Source organism: Salvelinus alpinus, chromosome 13 (assembly GCF_045679555.1).
Source record: "Salvelinus alpinus chromosome 13, SLU_Salpinus.1, whole genome shotgun sequence".
NCBI lineage: Eukaryota > Metazoa > Chordata > Actinopteri > Salmoniformes > Salmonidae > Salvelinus > Salvelinus alpinus.
Genome location: NC_092098.1, coordinates 23086205 through 23103584, shown reverse-complemented (window position 1 = coordinate 23103584; position 17380 = coordinate 23086205). Strand labels below are relative to the sequence as shown.

The following is a 17380-nucleotide window of genomic DNA, read 5'->3' as shown; positions in this document are numbered from 1 at the left end:
ATCTGCACATCTATCACTCCAGTGTTAATTTGCTAAATTGTAATTACTTCGCCACTATGGCCTTACCTCCTCACGCCATTTGCACACACTGTATATATACTTTTTTCCTATTGTTTTATTGACTGTGCCTTTGTTTATCCATGTGTAACTCTGTGTTGTTGTTTGTGTCACACTGCTTTGCTTTATCTTGGCCAGGTCGCAGTTGTAAATGAGAACTTGTTCTCAACTGGCCTACCTGGTTAAATAAAGGTGAAATAAAATAAAAAATAATAAAAAATAGCCCTTTTGTCTGTGGTAGATTCCTTTATATAACTACAAGTTGTGAATCGTTTTTACTACAATGACCACAATGCGCACTGACGTTTTGCAAACACACCTCTCGCTCTGATTGGTCCATTGGGTTGGCGCTGTACTAGTCGGCTGAAGGTGAAATAGGTCCAACTTTGCGAACAGACCTCCGTTGCAGTTCAACATTATGTCATCAAGTGGACTTTTAACCATGCGTTCTCAACTTTGCAAGCGTTTGGTAAGTGGGGGTGACCAAAATCAATGTGGGCACTTCAAACGGGAAGCATTCGTTCTCATTTTATCGGACGCATGCACATGCTAGCTATTGTTGTTATGACAGCCGGTTACGATAGAAAAGGCCTGCCTTGTAAACTTCGCTATCTATCTGATATAGTTAGTTAGCCACAGCAATCCCTGTAATGTGTTAGCTTGCTATATAATGTTAGTTGACTCCTAGAAATATATTGCTGTATCTACACCGCAATAGTAGCTAATCAGATTGCTAGCTGGCTGAATTTGACATAAGGTTGTCGTCCCCCCTCACACACTGACCGTTACAAAACAGTACCTAGCTGCTAATAGGTATATCCCTCCTCTGCCCTTGCAGGCTCACAAGTACCTGTCAAGGACATATTCAACTCGCCCTTCTTTAAATGTAAGTAAGTGACTGAAATGTTTTGGAACATCATTTACCCTTTTCCGGATCTTTGCAGCTAACTTGACACATTGAACTGACTGAGTGAAAGTGAGAATGTAGTAAGCTACCAAATGGTTTTGCCAAACTTTGATGGGTCATTTCAGGAAGTGGTCATCGTCAGTGCCGTCCGCACCCCGATGGGGTCCTTCAGAGGGAGCCTGGCAACCATACCGGCCACCAAACTGGGCTCCATCGCCATCAAAGGAGCCATTGAGAAAGCAGGTATGGGAGTGATATGAAGACTTTACGTCATTACATTCATTCACAGTAAAATTATTGACAATTAGATGCATGTTTTGACACAGCAATAGTGCTGAGCGATTAGTGCTTTTTGAGGTCGTTTCGGTTTGATTGTTAAAACATAATAATGGTTTTCTGTTTTGATACATTTTTTTAAACAAATGCATTATGTAGGTTGTGTGCTGTGACGCATAATAAAACGGTTAATAAAAGTCCATTGATGGCAGTGACTGCCCATTATTGCTTGTCACTTAGCCCTCATTTATTCACATTACTTTAATACAATATTTAGGTTGTGTATATTACATTTGTTTTATTTGATGACTTTATTATTTAATTCCAAGTTATCTTCTCATCTCTATAGAGCTGCTGTCTGACAAAATCACAATTTTAGTACTTCTTAAAAGTAAATAAGGCATACTTTTATCACTGCTGAATACCAATTATCAATCACTTAATTCATGTATTTTCTGGTAGAGATACCTTGCGAAGCAACTGCTCTCTATCCCTTAATCGCACATTCTTCTGTCTCAGTTACGTAGCAGGTGTAAAAGTAACAGACCGGACAAGTAGTTGTACAATAGATTATGGTAATTGTCGTTAATTGCCAAGTTTTCTGCACTAAAGTATGTAGAATATTGGCCTGTTGGAAACTACAACTCCCTACTACATCGCATATTTCGGGCTTGATCTGATTTATTTCTCTTTTACTATTGTAAATTACATTGTGTCCATAAAATGTATATAGTATGTATAAGCTGGAGGTAGAAGCCTACGTGTTGTCTGTTAGTTTACTCCAAATAGGGGAGGGGCGGTAGGGTTAGGGGAAAATTATACATTTAAAATATATCTATCCTATCTACAGTGCATTCGGAAAGTAATCAGACCCATTGACTTTTCCTTATTTTGTTACTTTACAGCCTTATTCTAAAATGGATTCAATAGTTTTTCCCTCAATCTACACACAATACCCCATAATGACAAAGCAAGAACAAGTTTTTAGAAACCTTTGCGCCGTTCATCTTACCTTCAATCCTGACTAGTCTCCCAGTCCCTGCCGCGAACAACATCCCCACAGCCTGATGCTGCCACCACCGTGCTTCATTGGAGGGATGGTGCCAGGTTTCCTCCAGATGTGACGATTGGCATTCAGGCAATAGAGTTTAATCTTGGTTTCATCAGATAGAGAATCTTGTTTCTCACGGTCAGAGTCCTTTAGGTGCCTTTTGGCAAACTCCAAGCGGGGTGTCATGTGCCTTTTACTGAGGATTGCTTCTGTCTGACCACTCTACCATAAAAGGCTGATTGGTCAAAGGGTCTGAGTACTTCCCGAATGCACTGTATAGTGTGTGTGTGTGTGCCTCTGGGATAAAGTCTATCATGCTGGCTGCACAGAGTCTGATGTGTGTGTGTATATACACTACTGTTCAAAAGTTTGGGGTCACTTAAAAATGTCCTTGCTTTTGAAAGAAAAGCACTTTTTTTGTCCATTAAAATAACATCAAATTGATAAAAAAAATACAGTGTAGACATTGTTAATAAATTTAAAAAATCATGGAATATCTACATAGGCGTACCGAGGCCCATTATCAGCAACCATCACTCACTCCTGTGTTCCAATGGTACGTTGTTAGCCTTTTAAAATGATAAACTTCGATTAGCTAATTGATCATTAGAAAACCCTTTTGCAATTATGTTAGCACAGCTGAAAACTGTTGTTCTGGTTTTAAAGAAGCAATAAAACTAGCATTTAGACTAGTTGAGTATCTGGAGCATCAAATCAATCATATTTTATTAGTCACATGTGCCGAATACAACAGGTGTAGACCTTAGTGAAATGCTTACTTACGAGCCCCTAACCAACAATGCAATATAAAAAAATAAATACGAATAAGAAATAAAAGTAACAAGTAATTTTAAGAGCAGCAGTAAAATAACAATAGCGAGACTATATACGGGGGGGTACCAGGTACCGGTCACTGGTTAGTTGTGATAATATGTACATGTGGGTAGAGTTATTAAAGCTTTATCTTGGCCAGGTCGCAGTTGTAAATGAGAACTTGTTCTCAACTAGCTTACCTGGTTAAATAAAGGTGAAATTTAATTTTTTTTTAAAAAGTGACTGCATAGATGATAACAACAGAGTAGCAGTGGTGTTAAAGAGGGGGGCAATGCAAATAGTCTGGGTAGCCATTTGATTAGGTGTTCAGCAGTATTATGGCTTGTGGGTAGAAGCTGTTTAGAAGCCTCTTGGACATAGATTTGATGCTCCGGTACTGCTTGCTGTGCGGTAGCAGAGAAAACAGTCTATGACTAGGGTGGCTGGGGTCTTTGACAATTTTTAGGGCCTTCCTCTGACACCGCCTGGTATAGAGGTTCTTGATGGCAGGGAGCTTGGCCACAGTGATGTACTGGGTTGTTCGCACTACCCTCTGTAGTGCCTTGCGGTCAGAGGCAGAGCAGTTGTCATACCAGGCAGTGATGCAACCAGTCAGGATGCTCTCGATGGTGCAGCTGTAGAACCTTTTGAGGATCTGAGGACCCATGCCAAATCTTTTCAGTCTCCTAAGGGGGAATAGGTTTTGTCGTGCCCTCTTCACGACTGTCTTGGTGTGGTTGGACCATGTTTAGTTTGTTGGTGATGTGGACACCAAGCAACTTAAAGCTCTCAACCTGCTCCACTGCAGCCCCGTTTGATAATGTGGGCGTGCTTGGTCCTCTTTTTCCTGTAGTCCACAATCATCTCCTTTGTCTTGATCACGTTGAGGGAGAGGTTGTTGTCCTGGCACCACACGGCCAGGTCTCTGACCTCCCTATAGCCTGTCTTGTCGGTGATCAGGCCAACCACTGTTGTCATCTGCAAATGTAATGATGGTGTTGGAGTTGTGCCTGGCCGTGCAGTCATGAGTGAACATGGAGTAAAGGAGGGGACTGAGCATGCACCCCTGAGGGGCCTCAGTGTTGAGCATCAGCGTGGCAGATGTGTTGTTACCTACCCGTAACACCTGGAAGCGGCCCGTCAGGAAGTCCAGGATCCAGTTGCAGAGGGAGGTGTTTAGTCCCAGGGTCCTTAGCTTATTGATGAGCTTTGAGGGCACTATGGTGTTGAACGCTGAGCTGTAGTCAATGAATAGCATTCTCACATAGGTGTTCCTTTTGTCCAGGTGGGAAAGGGCAGTGTGGAGTGCAATAGAGATTGCATCATCTGTGGATCTGTTGGGGCGGTATGCAAATTGGAGTGGGTCTAGGGTTTCTGGGATAATGGTGTTGATGTGAGCCATGACCAGCCTTTCAAAGCACTTCATGGCTACAGACGTGAGTGCTACGGGTCGGTAGACATTTAGGCAGGTTACCTTAGTGTTCTTTGGCACAGGCACTATGGTGGTCTGCTTAAAACATGTTGGTATTACAGACTCAGACAGGGAAAGGTTGAAAATGTCAGTGAAGACACTTGCCAGTTGGTCAGCGCATGCTCGCAGCACACGTCCTGGTAATCCGTCTGGCCCTGCGGCCTTGTGAATGTTTACCTGTTCAAAGGTCTTACTCACTCACATCGCCTGCGGAGAGCGTGATCACACAGTCTTCCCGGAACTGCTGGTGCTCTCATGCATGTTCCAGTGCCTTTTGCCTCGAAGCGAGCATAGAAGTAGTTTTGCTCGTCTGGTAGGCTTGTGTCACTGGGGAGCTCTCGGATGTGTTTCCCTTTGTAGTCTGTAGTGCTTTGCAAGCCCTGCCACATCCGACGAACGTAAGAGCCGGTGTAGCATGATTCGATCTTAGTCCTGTATTGACGCTTTGCTTGTTTGATGGTTCATCGGAGGGCATAGCGGGATTTCTTATAAGCTTCCGTGTTAGAGTCCTGCTCCTTGAAAGCGGCAGCTCTAGCCTTTAGCTCAGTGTGGATGTTACCTGTAATCCATAGCTTCTGGTTGGGGTATGAACGTACACTCACTGTAGGGACGACGTCATCGATGCACTTATTGATGAAGCCAATGACCTAATGTGGTGTACTCCTCAATGCCATCGGAGGAATCCCGGAACATATTCCAGTCTGTGCTAGCAAAACAGTCCTGTAGTTTAGCATCTTCTTTCTGTCCACTTTTCTTATTGATCTAGTCAGTGGTGCTTCCTGCTTTCGTTTTTGCTTGTAAGCAGGAATCAGGAGGATAGAATTTTGGTCAGATTTGCCAAGTGGAGGGCAAGGGAGAGCTTTGTGTGTGTAGGTGGTCCAGAGTTAAAAAAAAAAATCCTCTGGTTGCACATTTTAACATGCTGATAGAAATTTGGTAAAACGGATTTAAGGTTCCCTGCATTAAAGTCCCTGGCTACTAGGAGCGCCGCCTCTGGATAAACGTTTTCTTGTTTGCTTATGGCGGAATACAGCTCATTCAATGCTGTCTTTGTGCCTGCCTCTGACTGGTGGTATGTAAATAGCAACAAAAAATACAGATAAACTCTCTCAGTAGGTAGTGTGGTCTACAGCTTATCATGAGATACTTTACCTCAGGCGAGCAATAGCTCGAGACTTCCTTAGATATCGTGCACCAGCTGTTGTTTACGAAAGTACATAGCCCGCCGCCCCTTGTCTTACCAGACGCCGCTGTTCTATCCCGCCGGTACAGCGTATAACCAGCCAGCTGTGTGTTGATAGTGTCCTCGTTCAACCACGACTCTGTGAAGGGTAAGATATTACAGTTTTGAATGTCCCGTTGGTAGTTTAATCTTGCGTGTAGGTAATCTATTTTATTCTCCAAAGATTGCGCTTTTGCTAGCAGAATGGAAGGAAGTGGGGGTTTATTAGATCGCCTTCAAATCAGCATTAGTGGGTTCGATTACAGTCTCAAAAAGGCCAGAGTCAAAGACCTTTCTTCTGAAACTCAAAACACCAGTATCAACGTCAACAGTGAAGAGGCGACTCCGGGATGCTGGCCTTCCAGGCAGAGTTGCAAAGAAAAAGCCATATCTCAGACTGGCCAATAAAAATAAAAGATTAAGATTGGCAAAATAGCACAGACACTGGACAGAGGATCTCTGCCTATAAGGTCAGCATCCCTGAGTCCCCTCTTCACTGTTGACGTTGAGACTGGTGTTTTGCGGGTACTATTTAATGAAACTGCCAGTTGAGGACTTGTGAGGCGTCTGTTTCTCAAACGAAACACTCTAATGTACTTGTCCTCTTGCTCAGTTGTGCACCGGGGCCTCCCACTCTTTCTATTCTGGTTAGAGCCAGTTTGCGCTGTTCTGTGAAGGGAGTAGTACACAGCGTTGTACAAGATCTTCAGTGTCCTGACAATTTCTCGCTTGGAATAGCCTTCATTTCTCAGAACAAGAATGGACTGAAGAGTTTCAGAAGAAAGTTCTTTGTTTCTGGCCATTTTGAGCCTGTAATCGAACCCACAAATGCTGACGCTTCAGATACTCAACTTGCCTAAAGAAGGCCAGTTGTATTGCTTCTTTAATCAGAACAACAGTTTTCAGCTGTGCTAACATAATTGGTTTTCTAATGATCAATTAGCCTTTTCAAAATGCTAAACTTAGATTAGCTAACACAACGTGCCATTGGAACACAGGAGTGATGGTTGCTGATAATGTCGTTCTCAACTAACATCAAGGCGGTGACCCGTTCCTGTAGGTTCATGCTCTACAACATTCGCAGAGTACGACCCTGCCTCACGCAGGAAGCGGCGCAGGTCCTAATCCAGGCACTTGTCATCTCCCGTCTGGATTACTGCAACTCGCTGTTGGCTGGGCTCCCTGCCTGTGCCATTAAACCCCTACAACTCATCCAGAACGCCGCAGCCCGTCTGGTGTTCAACTTTCCCAAGTTCTCTCACGTCACCCCGCTCCTCCGCTCTCTCCACTGGCTTCCAGTTGAAGCTCGCATCCGCTACAAGACCATGGTGCTTGCCTACGGAGCTGTGAGGGGAACGGCACCTCCGTACCTTCAGGCTCTGATCAGGCCCTACACCCAAACAAGGGCACTGCGTTCATCCACCTCTGGCCTGCTCGCCTCCCTACCTCTGAGGAAGTACAGTTCCCGCTCAGCCCAGTCAAAACTGTTCGCTGCTCTGGCACCCCAATGGTGGAACAAACTCCCTCACGACGCCAGGTCAGCGGAGTCAATCACCACCTTCCGGAGACACCTGAAACCCCACCTCTTTAAGGAATACCTAGGATAGGATAAAGTAATCCTTCTAACCCCCCCCCCCCCCCCTTAAAAGAGTTAGATGCACTATTGTAAAGTGGTTGTTCCACTGGATATCATAAGGTGAATGCACCAATTTGTAAGTCGCTCTGGATAAGAGCGTCTGCTAAATGACTTAAATGTAAATGTAAAATAATGGGTCTATGTACGCCTATGTAGATATTCTATTAAAAATCAGCTGTTTCCAGCTACAATAGTCATTTACAACATTGACAATGTCTACACTGTATTTCTGATCAATTTGATGTTATTAAAATGTGCTTTTCTTTAAAAAAACAAGGACATGTCTACGTGACCCCCAAACTTTTGAATGGTAGTGTATATGACAAATACACACGCACATGATTTATCTCTAGAGAAACTCCTCAATGTGCGCATTGAGCTCACAAAAAAAAATGGAATTCAAATAATTGAACTGACTTAATCGGTAGACAGTATACAGCACTGTACCACAGTTAGGCTAGTAAAACATTGTACATTTCATCTGAAAGGAGGTGTTAACGGCACAGTTAATTTGTTTTATCTGTATGGGTATGTATATTGTGTGATGGTGGCCAGGTATCCCAGTTGAGGAGGTGAAGGAGGTCTACATGGGAAATGTACTGCAGGCTGGGGAAGGACAGGCCCCTACAAGACAAGCCCTGCTTGGTGCAGGTATGTTTAGAAACACACACACATACACACACCACATTATCAGGTGTGCTAATCGACTGCTACTTACCCCCCCAGGGCTGTCCCTCTCCACTCCAGCAACAACAATCAACAAAGTCTGTGCCTCTGGAATGAAGTCTATCATGCTGGCTGCCCAGAGTCTGATGTGTGGACACCAGGTACAGTAACATAACAGCTCACTGTGTTACCATAACATGACTTGACACCAGACTTAGCTGCTATTACCCCCTGCTCTGATCATCTGCAATATCACTGTTACTCAGTTTGCCAAAACATTATGGTAGGTATGCCTATGAGGCCCAACACTCCATGGAAGAACACTGGATTTTACTACATAAACAAGATTAAAACCCTGGTGGCATTGCACTCACAGATTACAGATGTCCGGTGATGGTCATTGTGACAAATATAACCATGTCGTTAATCTTTATCTAATAAGCCCATTATTTTTCTATGGAAAGTGTTGCATCATGTAACATAGGAATAATCTCCTAAAAAGTGTTCAGGTTTTTGCTGAGAAACAAATCTGGTTGCTTTCATTTTTGTTTGTCCCACTAACTCTGACTGTGTCAGGATGTGATGGTGGCAGGCGGTATGGAGAGTATGTCCAATGTCCCCTATGTGATGACTAGGGACACTCCATCCTACGGAGGCGTGAGGATGGAGGACCTCATCGTAAAGGACGGCCTCACTGACGTCTACAACAAATTCCACATGGTATTTTATCACTGTGTATTAAATATTTAAATAGAGCAAATGTTCTCTATAGGAGTGTATGTGTTGGTGTTCTTGCTGGCAGTTGTCCGGACATTATTATTTCCATTCATTTGGAGACAGAGTAAGCAATGGTTAGTAGTTGAGTTCTTGACTTTTGAAGAGAATATAATGTGTTTTAATGGAATTTAATGTGTAGGGAAACTGTGCAGAAAACACAGCCAAGAACAGCCAGATCAGCAGGGAGGAGCAGGATGACTACGCCATCAGCTCATACAGCCGCAGCAAAGCAGCATATGAATCAGGAGTGCTTGCGAAAGAAATTGTCCCCGTTAGCATCCCCCAGAGAGGTAAAGGATGGTATCTTGTAACATATAACCTCAATAACTAATGTGTAACTAAATAAACTAAACCAAACCATGTTACCATGTTTATCCATAGGCTTATTATCAGTGGTCAGATGCATGTAGCTCACATAATGTTGTTCCTCTGCAGGCAAGCCTGATGTGGTAGTGTCAGAGGATGAGGAGTGGAGGCGTGTGGACTTCAGCAAAGTCCCCAAACTGAGAGCAGTGTTCCAGAAGGAGAATGGTAAGTGTCCTAGTTGATAGGCCTCTGAACTGGTGTCTGCTGCATATTTGCTTATATATTACTGAGTAGGAGGGCATCTGAGCTTACAGAAAGCCAAAAATAGATGTCTGTTTTTTCAACGCTTGGGTCGATATCCTTTTTTCATGGTAGCCCAAGGTAATCCATGATAATGGGCATAAAGAAAACGTCTTCAGAAGTTAAACTACTGTGAAAGGTATTTGCATAAGGACCGAGACCGACTCAAACACTCGCTGATGTGCTTGAGACAAACCTCTGTGGGCAGATTAAGTTGATTCTGATTGGTGATTTGGATTCCAGGCACGGTTACTGCAGCCAATGCCAGCACGCTGAACGACGGGGCCGCCGCTCTGGTTCTCATGACTGTCGACGCGGCAAAGAGACTCGGCGTCACTCCATTGGCCAGGATCGTCTGTAAGACACCCCCCCCCCCACGTAGCCCATTACACTGTAGTTACATAATGCTATGGCACATAGTGTCTTTGTAGAGAACAATCCAGGGGGATTCCCAGGAACATCATGAACTTTCACCTTAAAGATGCAATATGCAGAAATCCCTCTGGTTGATAAAATTCTAATAGTTCACTTAATTTCAGTTTATGTGACAAAACAAGCAAGTTTAGTGTAGAGAATCATTGTGCCATCAAAACATATTTTCATTAACCAAAAATGTTGTACAATGCATTCGGCAAGTATTCAGACCCATTGACTTTTTCCACATTTTGTTACATTAGACTTATTCTAAAATGTATCAATTCTTTTTTTCCCTCATCAATCTACACACAATACCCCATAATGACAAAGCAAAAACAGGTTTTTAGAAATGTTTGCAAATGTAATAACATTTAAAAACATGTACCTTATTTACCAAAGTATTCGACCCTTTTCTATGACACTGGAAGTTGAGCTTAGGTGCATGCTGTTTAAATTGATAATCCTTGAGATTTCAACAACTTGATTGTATTCTACCTGTGGTAAATTCAATTGATTGGACATGATTTGGAAAGGGGCACACCTTTCTTTATAAGGTCCCACAGTTGACAGTGCATGTCAGAGCAGAAACCTAGCCATTAGGTGGAAGGAATTGTCTGTAGAGCTCCGAGACAGGATTGTGTCGAGGCGCAGATCTGAGAAAGGCTACCAAAACATTTCAGCATCATTGAAGGTCCCCAAGAACACAGTGGCCTCATCATTCTTAAATGGAAGAACTTTAAACAACCAAGACTCATCCTATAGCTGGTCGCCCGGCCAAACTGCGCAATCGAGGGAGAAGGGAGAACCCGAACCTGACACAGCTCCAGAGTTCCTCTGTGGAGATGGTTATCCTTCTGGAAGGTTCTCCCATCTCTGCAGCGCTCCACCAATCAGGCCTTTATGGTAGAGTGGCCACACGGAAGCAACTCTCAGTAAAAGGCACATGACAGCCTGCTTGCATTTTGCCAAAAGGCACCTAAAGGACTCAGACCATGAGAAACAAGATTCTTTGATCTGGTGAAACTAAGATTGATCTCTTTGGCCTGAATGCCAAGTGTAACGTCCGGAGGAAACTTGGCACCATCCCTACGGTGAAGCATGGTGGTGGCAGCATCATGCTGTGGTGGATGTTTTTCAGCGGCAGGGACTGGGAGACTAGTCAGGATCGAGGGAAAGATGATTGGAGAAAAGTACAGAGATCCTTGATGACAACCTGCTCAGGATCGACTGGGGTGAAGTTTCACCTTCCAACAGGACAACGACCCTAAGCACCCAGCCAAGACAACACAGGAGTGGCTTCGGGACAAGTCTCTGAATGTCCTTGAGTGGCCCAGCCAGAGCCTGGACTTGAATCCGATCTAACATCTCTGGAGAAACCTGAAAATAGCTGTGCAGCGACGCTCCCCATCCTACCTGACAGAGCTTGAGAGGATCTGCAGATAAGAATGGGAGAAACTCCCCAAATACCAGGGTGTCAAGCTTGTAGCGTAATACCCAAGAAAAATCGAGGCTGTAATTGCTGCCAAAGGTGCTTCAGCAAAGTACTGGGTAAAGGGTCTGAATACTTATGTAAATGTGATATTTCCATGTTTTTTTTATGTTTTAAAAATTCTAAAAATCTGTTTTTGTTTTGTCATTATGGGGTATTGTGTGTAAATTGAGGGGAAACAAATTTCATCCATTTTAGATTAAGGATGTAAAGTAACAATGTGGATAAAGTGAAGGGGTCTGAATACTTTCCGAATGCAAAAGGTCAAAGATGAAAGTAAACTTTTCTTTTTTTTTTTTTTTTTTTTTTTAAACGACACTAAAAAGGAACACTGTTACATCCAATGCCTGTTTGCCTGAGACTGATGCCACGCGTATACACTCTGTTTCGGGGGGGACTGTGGAGGGGTCTTGGATGGTTGAGGGGCAGCTCTCAGGGGAGTTGTGGGGGGCTCTTCGATGGTTGCTGGCCTGGCGGGGGGCTCTTTGATGGTTGGGAGCTTAGGCCGGTGGCTGAGATGTCGCTGGTTCGGGTTGTTAAGGTTCATTCCCTACATCCTTTGTCAATCATTGGTTCATTGGTGAAATTAGCATTATGACAATATCTTTAATTAAATCATTCAAAAACCTTTATTAATGCAATTGCAGACAGAAGTTGACAAACAGGAACATAGCACGCATGTTTCTGAGTAAGTTCTGCATCAAACAAAAGGTCTCAAGTTGTTTTATTAAACCGAAGTCCCGGCTTAGTGATGTCAGTGACTACGTCATTACCTTTTTACTCCTGAGACCAAAACCCTGACTCCATAGCTGTACAAACATAGAGTTTCAGTGTTTATCTAAAAGCTAGGCAATAATTGTCCCCTCCCCAAAGTTGATTTATTGTGGAATGTTTGAGTAGTCTCTTATCTCACACACCCCCCTGCAGAGTTCTGTCTCAGTCACACATTTCTAAGAGGGGTCTTCTTTATAAGAGAGAGAAAGAAAGAGCAAACAACTGTGGACCAATTCTAAAACTATATAATGAATATATATATTGTTAATCAGTAGTCTAGGACCCTATAAATGTAAGGAGGGAGGGGTCTTATAACCCCTCCCCTTCTATTAATATAACATAAGCATAATCAATTATTCTAATACATCAAACATTTGTACAGCCCCAAATCATGACCGCTAGGTGAATCCTGACAGGGTCCCCGATTTGACTTGGTGGGAGATCTGTCCATGTGCTCTTGGGCGGGGCGCTTGACCCTGGTTGCTCCTGTTGGTCGTTCTGGATGGGAGTGTCTGCTAGATGACTGACTGTAATGTAAATGTTGAGCGACTTCACTGCACTGTTTAAAAAATGTAATCAATAAATTAAAGCATAGAAATGGCGCATGTAGAACAGATCTACTGCTTCTTAGACTTGCTTTCAATGAGAGTGACAGATCTATAACTCACATTTCTATGTGAATTTGGTCCGGTCGCCCAAAAAGTTACATATTGCAGCTTTTAATAACACTTTAAAAATCTGCTATTCATTTTACAATTCAGGTTAAATTGATAAGCTTTATAAAGAGCAGTATTTCCCCTTTATGCATTTAGCCACTGCGCACTGCCGCTGCTAAATCGTGGCCGCCACTGTGGGATTGTAAAAACGTTTGTGTAAACTTACACAATTTAAACCAGATATAAATTATGTAGGAAAGATAATAGCAATATATTTTTTTGTAAGTTCTTATAATCACCAAAATAAAAACTAGACAGTCGGGGAGAATCTAAAATTCTAAAAATAGCATGACATGGGGCCTCCCAATTTTGATGTTATGTTTGGAGTCACTCCGGTAGCCTAAGAACAAGGCATAAGCTATGGCAAAATGTGTATATTTCCAGGAAATTTGCTTTGAAACAGCTAAATGTTTTCTTTGCTGCCAAGAGGGCCTCTAAAACCGTGCCATTGGCCATACCCACTACAATGCCCCCCCCCCCCCCCCGATATAGTTTTAAAGGTTATACATGTCAAATTTCCACCTGCAACTAAAACCAAATGTCAATCACATACCAGTAATTTTTAGAATGCCGCGTGATGCTGCTAATCAGTTGTTACCGCAGCTAGCTGGTCCAGCTGTTGTCTCTACAACTTCCTGTATTACAATAGAGTCTCAATAGCGATGTTGACCACAATAGCAAAAACATTAGTAATATAAAACTTCTTCACGTACCTGAAAATTGTGTTTTTTGGATTATGATCAAGATGCAAAATGATGGCTGAAATATTACATGTTGCTCCTTTTAAATAAAATGTCTTCATTTTCCAGCTTTTGCAGATGCAGCTACTGCTCCCATTGATTTCCCCATCGCTCCTGCCTTTGCTATACCAAAGGTGAGTCTGAGTGTTAATGGGAAATTTCTAAACTCCCTATTCATCTCAAGCTCTACCGCCAATATCAACATATGTGAAAATACAGCATTTTTATGTTTTGTAGTACAAATACATTTTTACCCAGTCGTAGGCAATGCCTACTCATCATTGGTTGAAGTCACATGATGCATACCTGATGATGCCATTGGAAAAATGTATCTTCCTTTATCTTTTTGACTACAAAACATAGAAACCTGCCATTTTCTCATACAGTATGTTAATGTTGGGGATAGTGCTGGAGAACTATATGATAAAAAAAAAAATGTATGTCCCTTTAACAAAACGACTGCTGTAGTGGTTGTTTCAAGTAACTTGTGGGTCTCATCACTGTACCTTTTAGATGATATGGGTTATCAGAGATCGGGACAGTAACATGACTCATGAATATAGCTTCTCGCGGTGAAAAAAGCATCCGTCTTTGTTCAATTTAATTGAATGACAGCACATATTTGCTGTAAATGATCATGTATTCTCAGTCTACCTGGTAAAATAAGTGTGAAATTTAAATAAATAAATGTAAATTTTTATGGTCCTCAGGTCCTGGCAGCTGCAGGGCTAAAGAAGGAGGACATTGCCATGTGGGAGATCAACGAAGCCTTCAGTGTTGTGGTTCTGGCCAACGTGAAGATGCTGGACATCGACCCCAGCAAAGTCAATGTCAATGGAGGAGCTGTCTCCCTGGGACACCCTATTGGGTAAGCAGCATTGACAGAGAGTGCTATGCCCCAAAAATCCTGATGATAAACAAATAAAAGCCTGATAATAAGGAAGGGAAAAGCCAGATCTTTGTGATGCCTAATTTCTGTCATCCTGTCAATCTTTTAGGATGTCGGGGGCGAGAATCGTGGGACACATGGTACATGCTCTGAAGTCTGGCCAGTACGGCCTGGCTGGGATATGCAATGGTGGTGGTGGAGCCTCCTCTATCATCATCCAGAAGTTATAGGAATCTTTTCTCTTCCCCTTAAAGGTTATTAACAGACAAGCATATAAACTGCCTGAACTGAGCTGTTAAAACACTTTTGGATGTACTTGTCATGTTTTAGACTATGCCTTATCACTCTAGATAATGTGTCTGAAATGAACAACCTCCAGTCTGGCAGCCTTACTGGTCACCTAACCTACTGAACTAATATTATAACTCCCATGTTTAAGTCACTCCTGTTTTCGATGAACGTTTGTTGCAAGAGGCAATTTTATATTTAACTTTTCGACTGTAAAGATGAATAAATAGTTTATGAAAAAAGAGCCTTCTATCATTGATTTCTTGTCTTCATTGTTATACATAACCTATCCTTACTGTAAATGTGTAGCCACTAAACAATGACCGTTGTGATTGAAAGAGCTTTTCATGATAAGATGAATCGTATCAAAACATAGCGGTTTATATCATATGTCAAGGTAATATGATTTACAATTAGATGCACACATATTCCGAGGCCAACCCAAGAACACTTGGAGAGATGTCCAGGCAGAAATGAATGAGAGCTGCATCAACTTGAAAAACATCCTCTGAACCGATTGAGAACATTCTTCAATGGCCTATGCTCCTTATAGGAAGTGTCATGTAAGTGGATACATGTTCATTTTTTAAACTTTTTAATAAGACAAAAAATGGGGTCTGTCTGCCGCTAATAGTCAGAGGGCTTGGCCACAGATTAAAGTACGGTGCTTTCGGGAAGTATTCAGACCCCTTCACTTTTTCCACATTGTTACGTTACAGCCTTATTCTAAAATGGATAAAACATGTTCCCCTCAATCTACACACAATACCCTATAATGGCAAAGCAAAAACAGGTTTACACATTTTTGCAAATCTATTAAATATTAAAAAACTCACATTTACATAAGTATTCAGACCCTTTACTCAGTACTTTGTTGATTCATCTTTGGCAGCGATTTCAGCCTCGATTCTTCTTGGGTATGAGGCTACAAGCTTAGCACACTTGTATTTTGGGAGTTTCTCCCATTCTTCTCTGCAGATCCTCTCAAGCTCTGTCAGGCTGGATGTAGAGCATCACTGCACAGCTATTTTCAGGTCTCTCCAGAGATGTTCTAGGCTGGGCCTCTCAAGGACATTCAGAGACTTGTCCCGAAGCCACACCTGCGTTGTCTTGGCTGTGTGCTTAGGGTTGTCCTGTTGGAAGGTGAACCGTTGCCCCAGTCTGAGGTCCTGAGCGCTCTGCAGCTGATTGGTGGAGTGCTGCAGAGATGGTTGTCCTTCTGGAAGGTTTTCCCATCTCCACAGAGGAGCTCTGACAGTCACCATCGGGTTCTTGGTCACCTCCCTGACCAAGGCCCTTCTCTCCCGATTGCTCAGTTTAACTGGGTGGCCAGCTCTAGGAAGAGTCTTGGTTCCAAACGTCTTCCATTTAAGAATGATAGGGGCCACTGTGTTCTTGGAGACATTCAATGCTGCAGAAGGTTTTTGGTACCCTTCCCCAGATCTGTGCTTTTACACAATCCTCTCTCGGTGCTCTATTGATAATTCCTTTGACCTCATGGCTTTCTTTTTGCTCTGACATGCACTGTCAACTGTGGGACATTATATAGACAGGTGTGTGCCTTTCCAAATCATGTTCAATCAATCGAATTTACCACAGGTGGACTCCAATCAAGTTGTAGAAACATCCCAAGGATGATCAATGGTATCCAAGATGGCGTAGCAGTCGGACGTGATTTTGTCTTGTCCTGTGTTAATTAGTCTGTAAATAGTCCTTTTTTAGTTTTTTTCGTATATATTTTAATCTCACTTTCCATCTATGAACTAAATATTACTTTCCTGCAACCTGCCTCAACCAATGTGGTACGGATATGCTTTTTTTTTTATACCTTATAACTGGAACCTCCATCAGAAGCTAGCCAGCAAACTAGCTACTAGTCATTGTTTACCACTACTAGTGGTCTTCACTTTTAGCTCGGACACTAGCCAGCTTTAGCTCGGACAATTACCTGCCAGTCTGCACAGCGCGATATCTTCATAGAGCATATCAGACTGCTTTTCTCCACCACATCACCGGATTCCTGCCGCAAGCTCTGGACCATTACACCAGATCATTGCAGCTAGCTAGCTGCAACCGAGTGGCTACTGTTGGCTAACGCCTCTGTCCCGAAGCAAGCACCAGTTAGCCTTGAGCTAGCCTCGAGCTAGGCCCGTCTCCCGGCCAGCCGACGGAGTATACCAGCTAATTCTTGGGCTACAATACCTCTTTTGCCAATTGGCCTGGACCCTTTATTGTTGGCACGGAGCCCCGCCGATCCATCACGACTGGTCTGCAGATGTAATTGTCCGATGTGGTTTCAACAGGCCTTTCTGTTGCGATGTCGCCGAAGACCCATCTGCTAGCCCCGGCCCACTAGCTTTCTGAACGCCGTGACTCCCGCTCGCCCAGAACAGCGACTACCGAACGGCTCTCTAACTCACCTATTGCTGCTCATTGGACCCTATGATCACTCGGCTAAACAGCTGATGCCTGCTGGTCTGTTCGTTAACACTGTACCTAATTTTGTCTATCTGTCGGCCCCAGCCTCAAACTCAGGTCCTGTATGTACCTAACTGACCCTCTCTGCCAATTCATCGCCATTTACC

General features: G+C 43.0%; 1 protein-coding gene across 1 annotated transcript; it reads left to right on the top strand.

The window, feature by feature from the left end:
- Nucleotides 1-334: 334 nt before the first annotated feature.
- Nucleotides 335-15039, top strand: acat1 (acetyl-CoA acetyltransferase 1). The gene is made up of 12 exons (XM_071338658.1): nt 335-526; nt 896-943; nt 1090-1207; nt 7989-8084; nt 8160-8260; nt 8676-8819; nt 9016-9166; nt 9312-9407; nt 9726-9839; nt 13688-13752; nt 14329-14486; nt 14617-15039. Exons 1-12 carry the CDS (start codon nt 476-478, stop codon nt 14735-14737), a joined length of 1263 nt encoding a protein of 420 aa, XP_071194759.1. The 5' UTR covers nt 335-475; the 3' UTR covers nt 14738-15039.
- Nucleotides 15040-17380: the final 2341 nt, after the last annotated feature.